This window comes from Lissotriton helveticus, chromosome 1_1, assembly GCF_964261635.1.
Source record: "Lissotriton helveticus chromosome 1_1, aLisHel1.1, whole genome shotgun sequence".
NCBI lineage: Eukaryota > Metazoa > Chordata > Amphibia > Caudata > Salamandridae > Lissotriton > Lissotriton helveticus.
The window spans coordinates 1,083,693,633-1,083,713,277 of NC_136057.1; the positions used below are offsets into that span (position 1 = coordinate 1,083,693,633).

Sequence of the window (19,645 nt, forward strand, 5' to 3'; positions counted from 1 at the left end):
TGGAGGGAAGCGCGTGGCACCCCTCCAACCCTTCCCCGTGGTGAGCACCCCTTTTGAGCGGGTGGGCATTGACATCGTGGGGCCCCTGGATCCCAAGACAGCCCTAGGCAACAGGTTTATCCTGGTCTTGGTGGACCATGCCACTCGGTACCCGGAGGCCCTTCCGCTCAGGACAGTCACCGCCCCAGTGGTGGGCCGTGCCCTGATGGGGATCTTTTCCCGGGTGGGATTTCCGAAGGAGGTCGTTTCGGACCGCGGGACAAACTTCATTTCTAAATATATGAAGTCCCTGTGGAGTGAGTGTGGGGTGACTTACAAATTCACCACTCCTTACCACCCTCAAGGAAATGGTTTGGTTGAGAGATTCAACCGCACATTGAAGGGCATGATTATGGGCCTGGAAGAGCCCATGAGGCGGAAATGGGATGTCTTGTTGCCATGCCTGTTGTTTGCCTACAGGGAGGTGCCTCAGAAATCATTAGGGTTCAGTCCCTTTGAGTTGCTGTATGGCCACCCTGTCAGAGGACCTCTGGCTCTGGTGAAGGAGGGGTGGGAGAAATCCCGTGGGAAAACCCCTCAGGATGTGTTCAGCTATGTGCTGGCCATTCGCAACCAGACCAAGCGCTTCAGGAAGCTCGCTCAAGAGAACCTGGAGGCTAGCCAGGAGGAAATGAAGAGGTGGTATGACCAGAACACTTCTCTGGTGGAGTTCCAACCTGGTCAGAAGGTGTGGGTGATGGCGCCAGTGGAGCCTTGTGCGCTCCGTGACAAGTGGTCTGGCCCATATGAGGTGGTGGAGCGCAAGAGCGAGGTTACCTATTTGGTTAACCTGAAGACTCCCAGGCAGCCCCTGAGAGTGCTACATGTGAACCACCTCAAACCCCACTTTGAGAGAACTGAAGTGACTATGCTCATGGCTACAGATGTTGGAGGGGAGGAGGATAGTGATCCTTTCCCTGACCTCCTGGCAGTCAAGGAGCAAGATGGGTCAGTGGATGGTGTGGTCCTCTCCCCCACCCTGACCCCAAAACAGCGGGAGGACTGTCGCCAAGTGTTGGGTCAGTTCGCCCCACTGTTCTCCCTGACCCCAGGTGTCACCAAATGGTGCGTCCACGACGTGGATACTGGAGACAGCATGCCTGTGAAACAGAAGTTTTACAGGGTGGCTGACAAGGTCAGAGCTAGCATCAAGGAAGAAGTTTCCAAGATGTTGGCGCTTGGGGTTATTGAGCCCTCCAGCAGCCCCTGGGCTAGCCCAGTGGTCTTAGTGCCTAAGAAAGCTGCTACCCCCGGTGGCCCCCCAGAACTTCGGTTCTGCGTGGACTACCGTGGGCTCAATGCGGTCACGAAGACTGACGCGCACCCCATCCCCAGAGCTGATGAGCTGGTGGATCGGTTGGGAGCTGCCCAGTACCTGAGTACTTTTGATTTGACTTCAGGGTACTGGCAGATTGCCTTAACTGACGGGGCAAAGGAGAGGTCAGCATTTTCAACGCCAGAAGGACACTTCCAGTTTCGTGTCATGCCCTTTGGGTTGAAAAATGCCCCCGCCACATTTCAGAGATTGGTCAACCAGGTACTGGCAGGGCTGGAGCAATTCAGCGCAGCCTACCTGGATGACATTGCGGTGTTCAGCTCCACTTGGGAGGAACACCTGCAACACCTCACTGAAGTGTTGAAGGCTCTGCAGAAGGCAGGCCTCACTATCAAGGCCAGTAAATGCCAGATAGGGCAGGGATCTGTGGTGTACTTGGGACACCAGGTGGGGAGCGGCAAGGTGGCGCCCCTACAGGCGAAGATTGATACCATTCTGGCTTGGGAACCCCCCAAGACCCAGACGGAGGTGAGAGCCTTTCTAGGTCTCACCGGGTATTACAGACGGTTTGTCAAAGGCTATGGCACCATTGTGGCCCCTTTGACCGAGCTGACACCTAGGAATCAGCCCAGGAAAGTGAATTGGACTGAGGCCTGTCAAACTGCTTTTGACACCCTCAAAACTGCCATGTGCACAGCACCGGTGCTTAAGGCACCTGACTTTTCAAGTGAGTTCATTGTGCAAACTGACGCTTCAGAGCAAGGCGTGGGAGCAGTGCTCTCACAGATCAATGATGAGGGGGGAGACCAACCCGTGGCTTTCATTAGCCGGAGGCTGATCCCCAGGGAACAAAAATGGAGTGCCATTGAAAGAGAAGCTTTCGCTGTGGTCTGGGCTCTGAAGAAGCTGAGGCCCTACCTGTTTGGGACTCACTTCCGTGTTCAGACCGACCACAGGCCCCTCAGATGGTTAATGCAGATGAGGGGCGAGAATCCAAAATTGTTGAGGTGGTCCATTTCCCTACAGGGGATGGACTTTACGGTGGAGCACCGCCCTGGTACAGAACACGCCAACGCTGACGGTCTGTCCAGATTCTTCCGCCTTAGTGATGAGGACTCCCAAGAGGTTGGGTAGTTCTCCCCACTTTCAGCTGGAGGGGACACGTGTTAGACCTGACACCTTTTGGCGTGGTTCTTCCCCCATCTTTTTGCCTCTGACTCATGTGTTTTGATGCTGTGCTGGATTTCGTTTTTGCTGATTTAGATGTTTTGGACACTCTGCCACTGCTGATCAGTGTCAGAGTGTAAGTGCTCCTTCTGTAAATTGTGATATTGATTGAGTATACCTAATTGGCATATTTGTATCACCACGAAGTCCCTAGTAGAGGGCACTGTGTGTGCCAGGGCTGGTGATGACAAATGCTACTAGTGGGCCTGCAGCGCAGATTGCGCCACCCACATGAGTAGCTTTAAAAAGGTGACTCAGGCCTGCCAGCGCAGGGCCTGTGTGCAGTCAGTGACTGCCATGTCAGCCTGGCCAGTGTCCCCACTGGCTAGGCCTAATCCTTCCCTGTCTGTGCACATCAGTCACCCCTATGGAAGGCTCAAGGTACCCCCCTGGGCAGGGTGCAGTGTATGGATAAGGTAGAGCATGTGCTAGTGCAGGTACTATGCTCTGGTAGTGGGCTACAGCCATTTTGTGTGCTCACCGCTGTAAGGCTATCTTGCTCCATAGAGTAACATGGAGGGGGGCTAGGCCCATGTGATACCAGCCTATCTCCCCATAGGAACAAGATGGGACATAAGTGAAAGATATCCCTGGACTCAGAATTTAAGGACACATCTTTTAGTGAAGGGTGTTTTTAAATCCTGTGTGGGAGAATAGCACTTTTAGAAAGTGGCTGTTCTCTTGTCTAAACCTTTCTGTGTGCCTGGGTTTGTGGAATGTCTGCCTGGTCTGGATGTGACAGGAAGGGGCTGCAGAGCCCCAGAGGAGAGGGTCGGAGCCATCCCGGGGATGAAAGGGCACATCTGCCTGCTTGGGAGGAGGGAGGAAGGAATGCCAGATAAGTGCTGGGCTGTGCCTGCCTACCTCCCCCACATTAGCTCTCTCCTGGTGGTCAACTGACCCCACTGGCCCTGAAGCTGACAGGAAGAAGAAAGCCAGAGACACCTCAGTGCTCCGCAACCCCCAGAACTGGTTTAGACTGGACCCAGGGCCTCCATGCACAAAGAACTTCAAAGACATTGGGGGGTATAAGGAAAGGACCCCTGTCTGCAGAGAGTTAGATTCTGAAATTCTGCAAGCAAGAAGGAACCCTCGCTGGAAGGAGGACAGCTAGAGAACTGAAGGAAGACTGCCTTGCTGTGTGCTCTAAGGGCTGACTTGTTCTGCTGTCCACCTGGAAGCTAAGGAGAAGAAAGGGACTTTGCTGTGTGCTGTGACCCTGCCTACTTGAAACTGCCAAGACTCTGCTGTGTGCTGTGTCTACAACTGAATCTCCAAGGGCCTGAGAAGAGCTGGCCTCCTGCTGGGAACCCAGGGCTAAAGGTTCCTAAAGCTATCCCAGGAAACAGCTGCAAAATCGTGCTGTTGGGACCCGGGACGCGTGGTGCTGGACTGCGGAGCGTGAGGAGGAGATCGGTGTGCTCATCGGCACATTAATCGTGAGGGTTGGAGGCTTGTGGAGCCTCCCCTCGTGAAATCTGCTCCCAGGTGGTGGCAAGGTCGAGAGGGGGGTCTAGTTCCGACCAGCGCCCTTTAAAACCCTTTGCCGCCAAATCACCGTCGCAGCCCGGGGCCAGGATCACCCCTGGAAGTTGCTGTTCGTGACCAGGAGCGGCCGCGGCGAAGAACGAAGCCGCCGCGACCCCATTGGCTGAGGGAGCCGAGCCCCCTCACTAACGCCGCGACGGGATTGGCCCGCGCGGCGCAGCGTCATCAGGTGTGGTGTGCCGTGATTGGCTGAGCCCGCGGAGCGTCATCGGCGAGGCCGCGCTGCCATTCGTTGGCGGCCTCGCGCTCAGAGGGGCTTGACTGAGGGCCGCGACCGGATTGGCTGCCTCCGCTGAAGCTGCAGGAGGTGCCTCAGGATTCCCCAAAATCACCGCCGGGACCGGGGAAGAGGTCCGACCCCGCCGAGGGACCTGGAAGCGTCCCGCACCCCTGGCCCGCCGTCCCTCCATCAGGTGAGCTTCACCGCCTCCCCCGCCGCTCGTTGGATTGTCGAGAGCGGGCGGGAGAGGAAAGGGGACCGGCCGGGGCGGGGACGCGTGCAGTCTGCACGGCTGGTGCGCAGTGGTGCGCCTGTGATCAAGGAAGACGCGAGGCTGCCCCGGGGACGAGAAAGAGTCCCTGGGCCTCGCGAGGGAGTGTCTGACAGCGCCTGAAGCCCATAAATATCAGTACACGTGGGCCTGGTGTTGACTGTTCGTTTTGAGAGCGAAGTGCATAGAAATCAGGGGCATATTTTTGAGGCCTGATTTGAGAGACTAGAGACTATTTTTATTGTTATGCTGAGAACTGCCTATTTACAAGACCTACTAAGAATTAAGTGCAACCTTGTTCTAAATGAAGTGTTTAACGTGCAACCTTTAAGCTAGAAATGCGATGTGTTTTAAAGAAGTGATTATCATGCAACTGCTTCATTTACATGCTGAAACTAGATAAAGTTATATTTTATATATACTTACCTGTGTGGTCTCAGTTTGTGGTGGATTGGGAATTGCTGTTGTGTTAAGTGCAAATGTTATCCACATTGTCTCCGAGTTTAGCCTAGACTGCTCGCGCCATGCTACCTAGAGGGTGAGCAGGGGTTATCTCAGAGGGTTATTCCGTCGCCCTGACCGGAGCTAGGGGTCCCTACTTGGGCCAAGGTACTTACCTTTGCCAATCAGAGACTCCCGGTTCTAACACATACCCACCTCCCATAAACATTAAAAAAAACAATAAAAACAGGATGATTAATAAAAAACATAGTCATGCAATTTGATAGGTAACCTACAAACCATCTGCGAGCAGCTCCACCCTCAAATGAAGAATGGAGAGGTGAAACAGAGCTTGAACAGTTTAGAGATGAATAAATTATTACATAATTATCACTAGGTTCATTCTTGAAATTTATAGTATCATGGAATGAGGTGCCGTCAGAAATGCCCAAACCTTTTTTCGCAAAAAATCACCCACATCAACATTAGCTGCATATCTAATGGGAAATTGAAGTCATGTCACAAGATGGTTATTTAGAGAAATTCAAGTTCATACAATTGATGATTGTACATAGAGCATATCTAACACCAAATAGATTACATGTAATGTACCGTGCAGTATCGGGCTGCTGCCCAAGATACCATGCTCCACAAGCGAAATTATTCCATATACTATGGAGCTGCCCTAGAATAGTACATTATTAGTCTGAATTTGCACAAAATATTACACGCAATTGCACCAATACGAAATGACGACTCGCCAGAGTACTGTATATTGGGGTTAGGTCCTACAGGCGAGAAGCAGGCCCAACACACAAATTCATGAACCTTTCGCTTATATTGCCAAAAAATACTATTACAAGGTAATGAAAAGCGGCAAAGCCACCTAATATTACAGACTGGCACAAAGAAATGATGAGATGAGGTAGGGCAGAGGGTGCGGAGATCAAACGGGAAGAACAAAAGGGGCTACGTAAAAGGCTGATATCCCTAGACTGGAATGTACTGATGGAAGAGTTTGCCGCTATGGCGCTGCACAAGGAGTGAGAACGCTAGTTGCATGCCTAGATTTTAGGAGGCGTTCTGCTGATGTGAAGGGAGACTATGGTGGGGGGTTTTTTCCTCACTTTTGGTACATTTACATTTTTATTGCTGGATCAGGAAACACATGAAATTGTGTGGGAGTGCTTCGGATCTTAACGTACGTGTTAATAATATTGCATAGCTGAGATGGTGGGTGGGTTAGGGAGGGACTGTTATTTCAAAGTTTTTTGGTATTATTGTTTATCTTATTGTCTTCACAATGAATCGATATATTGTCGGAACTTGTACTGCAGACAATAGCTGGTCCAACACTAAGATGTAAGTGTCTCACAGGATTTCTAATAAGGCGACATAGGGGGCAAAATAGAGGTAATTAATGTTTGATGTAAGACATGACAATAACAGGTCGATGTGATGCTTTGTAATAGCATTATTGAAATATAACAAGCGATTCTCTATGCCCTTACCACTAATTTTTATGTCATATTGTGATACTTTTATGGAATGAAAATAATAAAATTTGTTTAAAAAAAATCATCATTAGCTGCAATGGCAGTTTGAACCCCTTCCTTGAGAAAACGATTAGCTCTCTCCACAAGTCCATTGGAGGATGGACTATACGAAGCAATTTGACAGTGTTTGACCTCAAAAGTTTCTAGAAAGTTAGTAACTTGATGAGCAAGGAAAGGTTGACCATTATCTGTGACAGCACAATTCGGAGCACCCTCAATCCTGAAAAGACTTTGAAGAAGAGAAATAACAGTAGAGGATTTGGTGGCTTGCACAAAAGAATAATAAATCCATTTAGAGTGGTAATCGATAGCAACCAAGCAATATTTCTTTTCTGAAGGCAACAAGGTGTAAGGCCTTAAAAATACAAAGCAATCTTATCCTAGGGAGAATCTGGAAACGGAACTGGGAACAAAGGTTTCACAACACAACTTGGACAAATATCAACAAAAGGGGATACCTGTTTGTCCATGCCTGGCCACCAGTACATTTCTTTTAATTTCGTGCAAGCAGCAGAAACCCCTAAATGACCTTCATGAGCAATGTTGATAATCTTTTCTCTCAAGGAAACAGGAGGAACAAAAAGACCATTCCTCACACAAACTCCATTTTCAAAGAATGACTCTTTACTGATGTGTGCAAAACTTCTTAAATCATGACTAAGACTTTTGCTAATAGGCCATTTACTCTTGATGAACAACTCAACTTTTTTTAAAGTCTCATCCCGTGCCATGGCAGGTGACCATTCATCCTGTGAGATACTACCATTGCACATAGAAATTGCATCTACCAAACCAACAACACAATCCTTGAAAAAATCATCTTCACCTTCGCTACAGTCCGGAAGGGGAATACGATAAAGACAATATGCTTAGACGTTCTTACCTACTTGGATATATTTGATAGCACGATTATACATTGTAACTTGGAAAGTAATCTCACAAGCCTTGCAGAGGATTTTCCTAATCCATTCCCAGACAACAAAAACACCAAAGGTTTGTGATCAGTGAAGACTTCACAACGAGAACCCCAAATGTATGTTTTAAACTTCTGAACTGCCCAAACAATGGCAAGGGCCTCACGTTCAATTGTGCTCTAATTACATTCAGTAGGTGTCAAGGCACGAGATGCTAAAGCAATAGTGTTCTCCTTACCATCCACCCACTGTCAAAAAACTGCACCAAGACTTTTTTGACTGGCATCCACAGTAATAAAGAAACTGCCATTGGAAACAAATGGATGTAATGAAGGTGTGTTTATAACCAAAAGTGTCACCTTATCAAAGATATCACATAGTGTATCAGTCCATAAAAATGTTGTTCCTTTTTTAAGACACCTCAGAGGTTGAACTAAATGGGCATAGCCAGTAACAAACCTAGCATAGTATTCACAGAGTCCAAGGAATGAGCGTAAAGCATCTTTGTCAACTGGAGGGGGAGCATTGCGAATTGCTTTTACATTGCAAAATTTAGGTTTAATACCTTCACTTGAAATTAGATGTCCAAGATATTCCACCTCGCTAACCAGTAGCTTGCAATTGTTAGCTTTCACAGTCATTCCTTTATTTTGTAAGATTTTTAAAACCTTCTCTAGAATCTGCAAGTGTTCCTCCTTGATTTCATGGCACATACAACATTCTCATCAGAAATGACATTCACAGTAGGAGGTAGTGCCGGATGAATCGTGGCTTGAGCAGGAAGAATCATGGCTTGGTTGGAGTGATTGGACAAATCTTTAGAAGTAACGATTGATCTTTCCATGCTTTTGGCAATGTCAATTGTTTCGGCTAAAGTGGGTTTGCAAGAAGTAAGAAGACGCTTTTGAATCTTTTTAGAGTAACAATAGAAAACAAATTGGTCTCTAATATAAGTATCGACATTGGGACCAAATTCAAAATTTTCGGCTGAAACTGTCAAAGTTGCCACATAATCTTCAACGGACTCTTCAGAGGACTGTTTACACATAGCGAAATTAAATCTCTCTAAAAGCTCACTTGAAGAATCGGAATATTGCTTTCCCATGCGTAGTTTTGCTTCAAAATAACCGTTCCATAAAGCATCTTCAGATGTAGGAGCAGGATAACGTGGAAGATTATCGAAAACACTGCGGCCAGCCACTCCTAGATGATTAATAAGCAAAGCTAATTTTCTTGAGGCAGAGTAAACATCAGCATCAATGGTGGTGTGATAGTTTTCAAAATCTGTTAGCCACTCTGACCACGTCAAATCAGGTTTGCCTGGTTTCAGTAAGAAAGGTGCAGGCTGAATGACACCTTGACTGCTGGCCATAATAAAATGTATATAAACCAAAAACAAATCGCCCTTAAAACAGTAATGCTGAGAAAAGGTCTTGAATAGTATGCACTATTGACAAGAAAACCAGAGAATATGCAGGTAAATTCCTTCAAAATAAAATATGAAATAAATGGTGTATGAAGGTAACACCCACTTGTACGTGTTACAATGAAATATGCAATAAAGGTGTGAGACTTCCTTTGTGGGTACGTTCAAAGAAGCAGAAGAATGCACATGGAAGACTCAAAATTCTACAGACACAGGAATTCAAGATGACGAAGGTGAGGGCAAGCGCACAAGCAGGCAGCGTGTGGTTATTTGAAAATGGTGCACGCCGGTGACCAACGGCAGGAGGGGGTCCGAAGCAGCAGCAAATGGGAAGAAAATGTCCCACCTCATATAAACTTCTCCAAATGTCCATGGCAGGCCGCTCAATGAATATAGATGCAGCGGGAAAGCCGGTGGTCTCCTGTAAATTTGCCAAGTGGCACGGGATACAAATTGTGAGGCCAACCCCTCTCCTGGTCCCAAAATGTAGTATGTTGGAGGCATGAAACTCACAGAAGCGTCACTTTTAATCCAAGTAGGCTTTATTGGAATAAAGCAAGTAGCGATGAAGATAGGAGCCCACGGCAGAGCAACTGCATGGCCAGGGACCAAGAAGCAACTGCCAGAGCCAGCCAGGGTGAAACGTGGCATGACATAATGGGAATTCCATGAAAACAGTCTAAGGATTAAAGAAACGGTGAACAATTTACCACAGGTAGCCCACACTTTCACCCTAGTAAGCCCAGAAGCTCTTGTCATCATCCTGATGTCTAAGATTTTCTAATCATTTCTGCTTGAGCCCCAGCCTAGGTTTGTACTAGAAGAAAATCAAATGACATCATCCATGAGAGGGTATGAAATGTTTCGAATGAGGAATCCTCCCAGTTGTGACTTAAAGTAGTAATCGCAAGGCTCTAGATTTCATTTTGCTGCTAGAAAACCCTCTCGTGTGCAGGAGTTGATGAGATTAGTGAATCACTCGGAACATTTTTCTGTTTAAATAATCATGATTGGACTAGTTCTCTGTGTAAGGTTATACAAGACATATATACCTGATGAGTTCAACAGCAGCTACTACCAACCATTTGTTAAATACCTTCAAAGCAAAGGCAATACAGTTGACTGTGTCGAACTCTTGGTATAAACTTCAGGAGACGCTAGGACCTGCCAGCACTTGGAGGTATGTTGATGTGTGACTGCACATCCTTCCTTAAAGAAAACCCTACAATCTGCAAGCCAGGTACCTTTCTTGAATATAAACTTGTGGAAATGAATCGAACTTTATAGTATGCAAACATGTTTAGCTTGCAGTGTAGGATGCATTGCTGGTTGAATTTCCCTCTTTTCAGCAGATGTACACTGGACGCCTGTGCTTGTCATGTCATTTCTGTGGCAACCATGGCATCTAACGCTTGCTGGTGTCTGTTGCTGACTAGCTGTACTAATCCCTGGTTGCACAAATCAAGATCTAGCTAAGAAAAAGAGCAATTAATTAAGTGTTTTAATTTACTTTTTATTTGCAGTGCCTGTGCTCTGTTCCCTTTGCCACGGATTGTTTCTTTTATCTGATTGTACGATTCTGCTTGGAAAAAAAGCCAATATGTACACTCAAATTCCTTAGAATCAAAGGCATATCTGTGTTTTGAAGCAATGTTTGAACAGTTAATATTCTAATTATTTTGCACTTGGTACATGGTCTTCCTTCAGCTGGTTTAAAAAATGTTCTCTTGTTTTAATTTATTCAACCTACAAAGTTAAATGCTGCCATTTGTATTTGTATGTATTGATTTCCCGTGCATCTTGAGTCTGTCTTTTGGTGGAACTTAGTAAGTTACAAGTACCCATAAAGCAAACAACAGAGTTGTGTATTCAAAATTGGAAATCCATTTAAAATTAATTGAGTGCGATAGAGTGAGGTGATAGCCATGCTTATTTCAATGTTAGAGAGATACTTAAACACTTAAAATCTACAACATGGTGACACATTACATAACATAGTCTGCCTCTCTGCCCTCGTTTGCTGCCCAGTCGTATTGACTCTCCAGGGGACAGACTGTCAAAAAATTAAGGTCACAAACTGTCTTGAAGTATTGCCTTGCTGTGAACTTAATGTAAATTGTTAGGCCTGGTTTGATAGCACTATTGTCTGCATGACCTATTGTTACCAATTCCTTAACATGTAGATAGAGTAGGCTTTAGCCCTTTCTAGAGAAGTAGGTTTTTCTTACCTCAAGTTATTGGCTGTTTGGTGTATCATTCAGCCTCCTATGGAGTGCTTGCATTTTGATGCATGGGGGCTGTTTTACATCTCAAAACACCTTAAATTCTTTATCTCATAGATACATTGTTTACAAAAAACATTTGTTTTTATGGGCTGGTTTGATAGCGCAGCTGTCCCCAGACAATTATGTGATCACCACTAGAGAGGGGCTTTGGCTCTGCCCACATGTTGGGAGCCAGGAGTACATGTTTTTATTGGGCGAAAGTTGTGTGTGCTTTCACAAAAAAGTGTGTGCCTGACACAGCTGTAATCATTTTGTTTATTTTTCCAGCTGCTCAGCTTGAACTTTCAGGAGCACACACATGACACTGGAATATTAGTTATGTGTCTTAAAAAACTAGATAATTTATGTCGTTTTTCTCTGGCAGCAGCACAGATTTTGGAGGAGGGCAGTCAATAACCTACATGGAGTTTTAGGTCTGGCTTGACAGTGCAACTGTCACCTGACCTTCTAACCTATATCAATTTTAGTCAAATGCTCTTTCCTTCCACACAGATACATATCTATTCCCATCCAAATTACTTGTAATTCTTCACTTTACCATACAACATTTCTTTAGGTCCAGACTTATTGGCGTTGACCGTGCTAGTTTAACTTGTTTCTTTCACTAAAGCAAGGTTATTTTTGTTTTGTTTATCTTTATTAGCATTTAAAACATTTCAACATTTTCTCACAGATTGTCCCAATATCAGAACATATACATCCATGCGAAAATCAACAGTATTTGGGAATCATTCACACGTAGTTCATTTTTAGTTGCTGCCTACTCTCTAGTCATCTCATGTACCCGAACTTCTAGCAGCCATCTTATTGGGGTAGACTGGGCGCAAAAATGAGGGAGTGTACCATTTTGGGCTAAGTCAATTTGGACGCAGATTTTTGGCTATGTGGTTTCTCAACCAAATACAAGTGTCCCAACTGTAGGAGACTCTAGGTTAGCACCAAGGATGGATCATTTCAGGGAGAAATGATCAATGACTAATAAATTATCGTGAACATATATAACGATCAAAAAGACTCTGGGAGCTAGACCTCAGATGGCTTAGTACCTAGGGACGAAGAGAGAAAGCAGCCGGCAAACTTCTGCATCTGTAGCATGTCGGGCAAGCTCAGGTGTCCATGTTTCAGGTCTAAGTGTAGGGAGTGGTGATGCATCCAATACAAAAATCTCTGGTCTGTCAGGGGACCATTGTGCAGGTAACATACCCGTACATGAGGTTAAGTGAGTCAGCCTCATTGATAATTAGTCCTGGGCATGTGGGGTACCTTCCCTGACTCTGCCTGACCTCGCACCCCGCCCTCCTCTCTCTACTTCATCGTCCTCTGATTCATTCTGGTCAGTACCCGTGTCCCCGTCTGGTTGTTCCCAGCTCCCCAGTATCTCCCTCCACAGTCCTGTGGTAGGACGTCTCCAGATTCCCCAGGCATCCTCCCGGCAGAGTATACTTTCTCCATCCCTAGCCCATGTGTTGACGTCTCTTGCCCATGCTTCCACCACCGGTCCCTTCCACGACTTCCATGCCAGTGCAGTCCTGAGCCTAGCTAATGCAAGGGCCACATATAAAAATCTAGTGCCTTCCTTCTGCGCTTTGGGTTGAGAAAAGCTCCCTAAGACTGAAGCAGGGCTTTATTGTTTAATTAAGACTCAAAATGGAAGTGAGACCAGTTGCCTTACCAGTGCTTGTTATTCAAATCCTCCTGCTGCGGTCTGAGCATATTGTCCATTATTGTCAGTCAGATGAGTAATGTGAAGAGTGAAAAGGTAATTCGAGAGAGAACCCAAATAATATGCAGCCTTTCATTTTAAGAGGAACGCCTTTAAGGAACATTATTACAAATGGAAGTCGTCTCTAAGGGCTTTTGCTATTTGTGCCATAATGCAATTCATGATCAAGTTCTGAAAATGCATTGTTGAAATTAGATGGTATCACTTGAATGCTAACATATTTATTCTTTCGATTTCCATTACCTTGCTTTCACAGTCAGAAATTGGGTTTGGAAAAATGGAAACGTACGTAAAGTTGGAAAAGCTTGGCGAGGTGAGTAAATATTTTATTGATTATATTAGCGGCATCGCTATCATTAGTGCAGGAAGAGCAGGTCGTCCATTGCACTCCTATTAAAGCTTTATCTTACTGGCCAACAAGGATCCTCAGGATTTCTTTTTGTTTCTTTGCTTGCATTGGGGTTCCTGGCACCCCTGCTACATACACCATTGGATTATCTACATTTAATTTGCTATCAGTGTGGTCCAATCACAATTGTATTTGCTGCTTAAGTGACAGAAGCTAACACATATATACTCAGCAATGTCAGGATCATGATGTACAGGGAGATTGTGTTAGTGCTGTTTACTATTTTTACATTTCTATTTATGGGGGTAGCTTACAATTAGTTTGTCATTTAATATGATTGCGAGGGGTTCATAAAATGTAAGGGAAAAAGTTACCTGGAATAAAGGTCAACTTTTGTCACTTTTACTGATGTCCATCATGTAATGTTGCCCTAAAGCGGCAGCCACATGTAGGGAAGAGTATGCCAGTGGGCTCCCCTTGCACAATTAGAACATTAGTCAAAAAGCAAACCATCATGACGTCCCATTGATGAAAAAATCTTGCAGATATTTCTCTTAAGTCAGGTAGCTTGACACCGGGGCTAAGGGTTGTCTTATAAACTGCAGCATTGGCTAAGATAAACGATAGAAGACACATACGTTTGTTACCTGGGTGCATAACTTAAGGGGAACCCTCTAAATGTGTCAGCATTGTTGATAGTAGCTTCTAGTAGATATCTCTGATGTCTTTGTATTTCAGAGCTCTTGTATATTTGTGTGTGTGGCATTTGTATAGCACAAACCTAGCCAAAAGACAGTGGAGTGCGGTGCGCGTTCATTGGCAAACATGCCTTCAACAAGTGATAGGAGAGGTAGCGAGGTTAATTGAGCAGGCGTGTGCTGTTACAGCATGGTGGAGTAGTCCTGTTTCAAGGAGTCTTACTGTACAGAAATATTCAACACTAGTTCAGTGGGTGCCTACCTCTTACATACATGTTTCTCTTCCTGGAATTGTTATAGGAGCGCTTACAGGATGAACTATTTTGAAACACTGATCTTTTATTACAGGGAACATATGCAACAGTATTTAAAGGAAGAAGTAAACTGACAGAGAATTTAGTAGCTTTGAAAGAAATACGATTGGAACATGAAGAAGGGGCACCTTGCACAGCCATTAGGGAAGGTGAGTGGACAAAAGCTGCTTCTTTGCTACTTCACTCTATTGCTATAAAAATAAATAGTTGTTACACATGTTTTAATTTGAAATGAAACAGTATTTGATTTCTTTGTGTTAGAAAGCAAAATCTAAAGATGCTCTCAATATTAAGATACAAAATGTTGAAGAAGCCAGAAACATTACATTTTATAACACAAATCTTTCCCCGAACAGCCGCTGTATTTTAAAGTGGGGAGAAATGTGATGCTAGTCACCAAGGTCCTGAAAGAAACGTTGTTTCCCCGGGTGGCAACACCTACATTATTTACTCACTCTGCATGTCCTGATATCTTGCTCAGTGAATCACAATAAGTGTAAAATGACTCAAAGGCTCACACCACATTGAAAACCACCTACTATGCACACTAGTCAATTGTGAGATCTCTAAGTAGCCACACCCAGCCATCATGCGCTAACACTCCATCCATGCTTTGAGCAGTTTTTCAGTATTAATTTCATTTTACTGTCTCGCAGCAGGTCAAGACAGCAAAAAATGGGACTACAGCACCCCCATCGCCTCACCTACAAAACATACCCCTCACACCAACATACATCACCCTGTGCCCACCGAAAATACTCACTGTCCTTAGAATGAGATAAAGATTGCAATGAATACTATTAACCACGTAGTCCAAGTACTCAACTGCAATATGCAGGTCCAGAGAGTTTTCCCATTATTTAGCCAAATGCCACTGTATCCAAATCAAGCAAGAAAGTGACTGAAAAACCCCACCATGAGCCTAGATCCGGAAACCCTCATAACAGACTTTAAAGTACACCAAAGACAAATTGCACCAAGACACTAACAGTGCAGAAGCTTGGCAGCTTTCTTTGCAGTCAAAATCCATCTTAAAACAAGTTTTTGAAAGTCAAGGTGGCCACTGAGTTGATGATGCAGTCTCCTCAGAAGAACTTACAAATAGCGTGTACATCAGTGACACCATCATGGTTCAGACCAACAAATATCTCCATGGCTTTTGAAGAAACATTCCATCACCTTAAAAAGGCAAAACTGCATATTCTTAAAACCAATAAACATACTCAAATCGTAAGCACTGAAAACCACTCCCATCACCTAAGAACGTCACCTGTTCCTCTATTTCCACAGCATCACTGAATACCAAATCTCAACCACAAGCCTGTCAGTTATCCCCTTCAATACCTTCCCAGCCACCCAAAGTTTCATTCCATTATCCTGGTTTAAATTCCTCCCAATTCCATCCTAGATGCATTATCCTCTTCTGGCCACATCAAACCTCGACACCGACAACCTACCTTCTTTGATACCAGCCAGTGTTACACCTTGTAGCCCTTTTGCTAATATTGACCTTATCAATACTGTTCTTTGCTACAGCTTAGGCCTTCACAACATCCTCTCTTATCTGTCTTGTTTTAAATTCCACATAGTTGAGTGTATGGAGGTATGGTTTAGCGATAACTCCATCCTCTCTGTCTTGATGGCCTACTTCTGCCTTGCCTTAAAATTAGCGTGAGCACAGAGAGGTTAGCCCAAACTGCTCCTTCATTCCACAGTTGTTTACTAAAGGTCACAACCCAATCTCAGTCGCTGCTCCTCAAGGGAGTGCTGTGGGGTGGGGTGGGGAGAGTAGGGGCATGGTGGGGGTAGTAAACTCCTGCATATAGCCGAACAGAATTAAGTACATAAATATAAATAAAACAAATTACATTGTGCGTGCTGCACCACTGATTGGGTTGCAGCGCACGCAATGTAATTTGTTTGATTTATTTATTTATGTACTTTTTTTAGAGAGTTTTATATAGCGCGAACTTGACCCGAATCTGGTATCAGATCACTTACATAGCATCAGTTGCATTACATAAGAACACATTAATTTTTATTAGTCACGGGGAGATTAACAGCCTGATTCATCAAGGGGCCGTTTTGCGAGCCCCTAATAGCGATCCATAGCGAATCGCTATTAAGGACTTGCAAAACGGTATTCATGTAGGAATTGCTAAATAAATAGCGATTCCTACATATTCCTTATTTGCGAGTAGCAATTTGCTACTCGCAAATAAGGAATAACTCCCCATTCATTCCTATGGGCCAAAAGGCCCATAGGAATGAATGGGGAGTATCCCTTATTTGCGAGTAGCAATTTGCTACTCGCAAATAAGATAGCGATTTAAAGGGTGCCAGGGGTGTCCAAAGGACACCCTGTAGCACCCCTTAAATGCACATTTGAACAGGTGTTGCGCACACACATGTCCAAAGGACATGTGTGTGTGTAACATGCAAAAGAAAAAAATGCACTTAAGTGCTTTTTACACTATTTTCGCAATTTACCACCAAGTCAGACTTGGTGGTAAATTGCGACCAAATATTGCAATTTCGCAATTTCTAATTGGTTGATGAATTGCATTTAAGGAATCTCTATTAGAGATTCCTTAAATCCAATTCCTCGCAAATATGCGAATTCTTAAATAGCGATTTTTGCATTTGGGATGATGAATCCCAAATGCAAAAATTGCACTCGCAAAAGGCAAGATTCTGAGATTCTTGCCCTTTGCGAGTGCAATTTAGCTTGATGAATCAGGCTGTAAGTGATTTGCCCAGAATCACAGGATGTTCAGTGTCATTGCAGAGACTCGAACTCATTTCAACTTAAACTTAACTCGGTTCGGCCGTATGCCGGAGTTTACTACTACTTACCCTGCCCCCCCCACCTCCCGCAGCACTCCCTCGGGAGACGCTACTGCCCAATCTTTGTGGAGTAATGATTTAAACTGATGTTCTATATGCATGCAAAGCAAATACAATCCCTGATCATGGAAGAATTTAATTTGTGGGTTAATAGGCTCGATTCAATACGCATGATGCACCTCCTTAGGAACATTCAGGCGTTCAGCTTCCAACAAAGGATGTGTGACCCAACACATAGGTCTGATCGCTGTGGGTCTTTCTTTCACCCACAAGCTCAAAACAATTAATCGCAAATACTTTCAAACCACTTTCATCTCCATTACCCAGACCAATCTAATACACAGACCCACTTCTCATAACAGCAATGACACCCAAGTACTTATTAGGCACATCAGAAACGTGTGTGCAGAGAACCATGAGCTAGAATATTTTGCACTCTATCTTTGCATCAGCCCAATTCAAAGTCCCCAAGGTGGGTAGTTATCTAGCCAAAATGTGATGTGGTTTATTTGAGATAAGCAGAGCAAAACATTTATGAACTGCAAAATGGAAAGGAAATGATATACGTTACAAGCTACAGAGGACAAAATAAAAACTACAACCTACACAGGAAAGAATACAACAAAACTAACTAAAAAGGCCTCTTATGCCTAACATATCCTCCAAATATCCAATCAAATTAAGGAAATCTTTGACATCTGTTACGAACAGTTGAATCCACATGCAGCGCAGGTGGAACTCCACAACTCTGTAAAAAATTCAATTTCTTTTAATCAAAAGTTGCCAAAATCTTTGATTTTGTCTTCATTTGACAGGATCTCTCTCCCTGCATTCCTTTCACTCACTAATGCTGCAGTCTGCTTTCACCTCAGTTGCACCTTTGGAGCCTGATGAGTTGATGAACTTGGCCAACAAGGTAAATGCATCCAGTACACCAACAAAGCATTGCTGAGGGAAATCCTTCAAACACTTTCTTCGCGCCATCTTGTTGGATGCAGTAAATGTGCTAAACATCTCCCTTTGGTCATTGGGTCCTGGTCCACTGAAACACATCATCATCACACCGCTGCTTAAAAGAAAATCTGCAAATATGAAGATTTTAGCAAGTCACCAGCCTATCTCCATACTGCCATCCACAGTAAGACCATGAAAAAAGAGATGACAAGACAATGGCAACAATACTCAGAGCTGAGCTCAATTGTCTACTGCATGATCATCTGTCTGGCGTCAAACGGTGAGGAAGATTGATTAAGCTCTAGCCTGTACCATGAAGGAGCTCTTCATTCCTTGGCAGAGGAAAAAAGAGCCTTAAAACTCCTTGGTCTGTCAACAGCTTTGGGTTCTCTCAATTCCAGAATCATTCTGGAAAGACTGGATGAATGGGCTGGCATAGCTGGGCATGCTCTCTCTTCTATCCATTTGTTTCTGATCAAGCGCAGCCAAAAAAAGCAACATTATGTTATCAAACTCATCCACATGCCTTGTGTACTCGGACATGTTGCAAGGATAATCCCTCTGGTGTCTTCAGTTCAATATCTACATACAACCCTTAGCCCAAGTACTAGATCAGTACCACATGACCCTTCAAATATAACCAGATGACAAGCAAAACCACCTCTAGCTATATAACAAACATGGCAATTTAACTAATATTACCTCTCCGATTGCAATGTACTTTACTGAATGAAAGAGAGATTTCTCTACATGAAAGAGTCAAAATCGAGATTCTTCTCAGGGGAGACACCAAGTATGACACTCTTGAACATGCTTTGGAAACCATCCTCCAGCATCCATGAAAGAAACTTGTGGATTTCTTTGATTCTGAATTTCCATTTTCTCGTAGGTCAGTGGTGTATTTAAGGATGTTAACCTCTGCCTGCTCTTACTGCAGAAAATTCCATGAAATCTTCCAACCAATCACATAGCGAAGCTGACCAGAGCCTCCATCATGTCATACTGTTATTCAAAAGAAAGTTGGTGCCAGACTAAAGACAGCAGAATCAGACAGACATGCGTTATTTAGATCCTGGCTGGTGGCCCAATAGGTCAGCAGGGACCACACCCTATGTTCCTCTGGTGGAGAACAGCCTGACAAATTTAGAGACCCCAACTGTCTGCCAGGGAACTTCTAAAACCTTAAGTACAACCACCACTGTAGCAGCTCTACTGAAGGCACTGATCCTTTGCACAGCATGAGAATTGAGCAAAAGAATTTTGTTCTTCAAGAACAAACTCCAGAGCACAATAAAAATGGCTCCCAGGCTCATGGATTGATTTTCTTACAATGGACTGCCATGTCTCGGGGCGTTCCCGAGTTAGGAAAATAAGTGACGGTCAACCACTGTGAATAGTATGGCGCTAAACTCCCTTTGACCTGGCGGCCAACGGCAGAGGGTTCATCAGGTCAAATGAATCTGATGGCGATTCTATCTAAAACTTTACTGTCGGAAACCCTGCATTCCCCCACCTTCAAATGGAAATTGAATGAGGAAATTGAAAGTTCAGCAGAAT

At 44.5% G+C, this 19,645-nt stretch overlaps 1 protein-coding gene across 2 annotated transcripts in view; it reads left to right on the top strand.

The window, feature by feature from the left end:
• CDK17 (cyclin dependent kinase 17) overlaps positions 1–19,645 on the top strand; it is a 529,501-nt gene that overhangs the window by 420,430 nt on the left and 89,426 nt on the right. For both annotated transcript variants that reach the window (XM_078678048.1, XM_078678059.1), the window contains exons 7-8: positions 13,183–13,239; positions 14,322–14,436. In XM_078678048.1, coding sequence (XP_078534174.1) covers positions 13,183–13,239; positions 14,322–14,436 — 172 coding nt within the window. The remainder of the gene's footprint in view (positions 1–13,182; positions 13,240–14,321; positions 14,437–19,645) is intronic.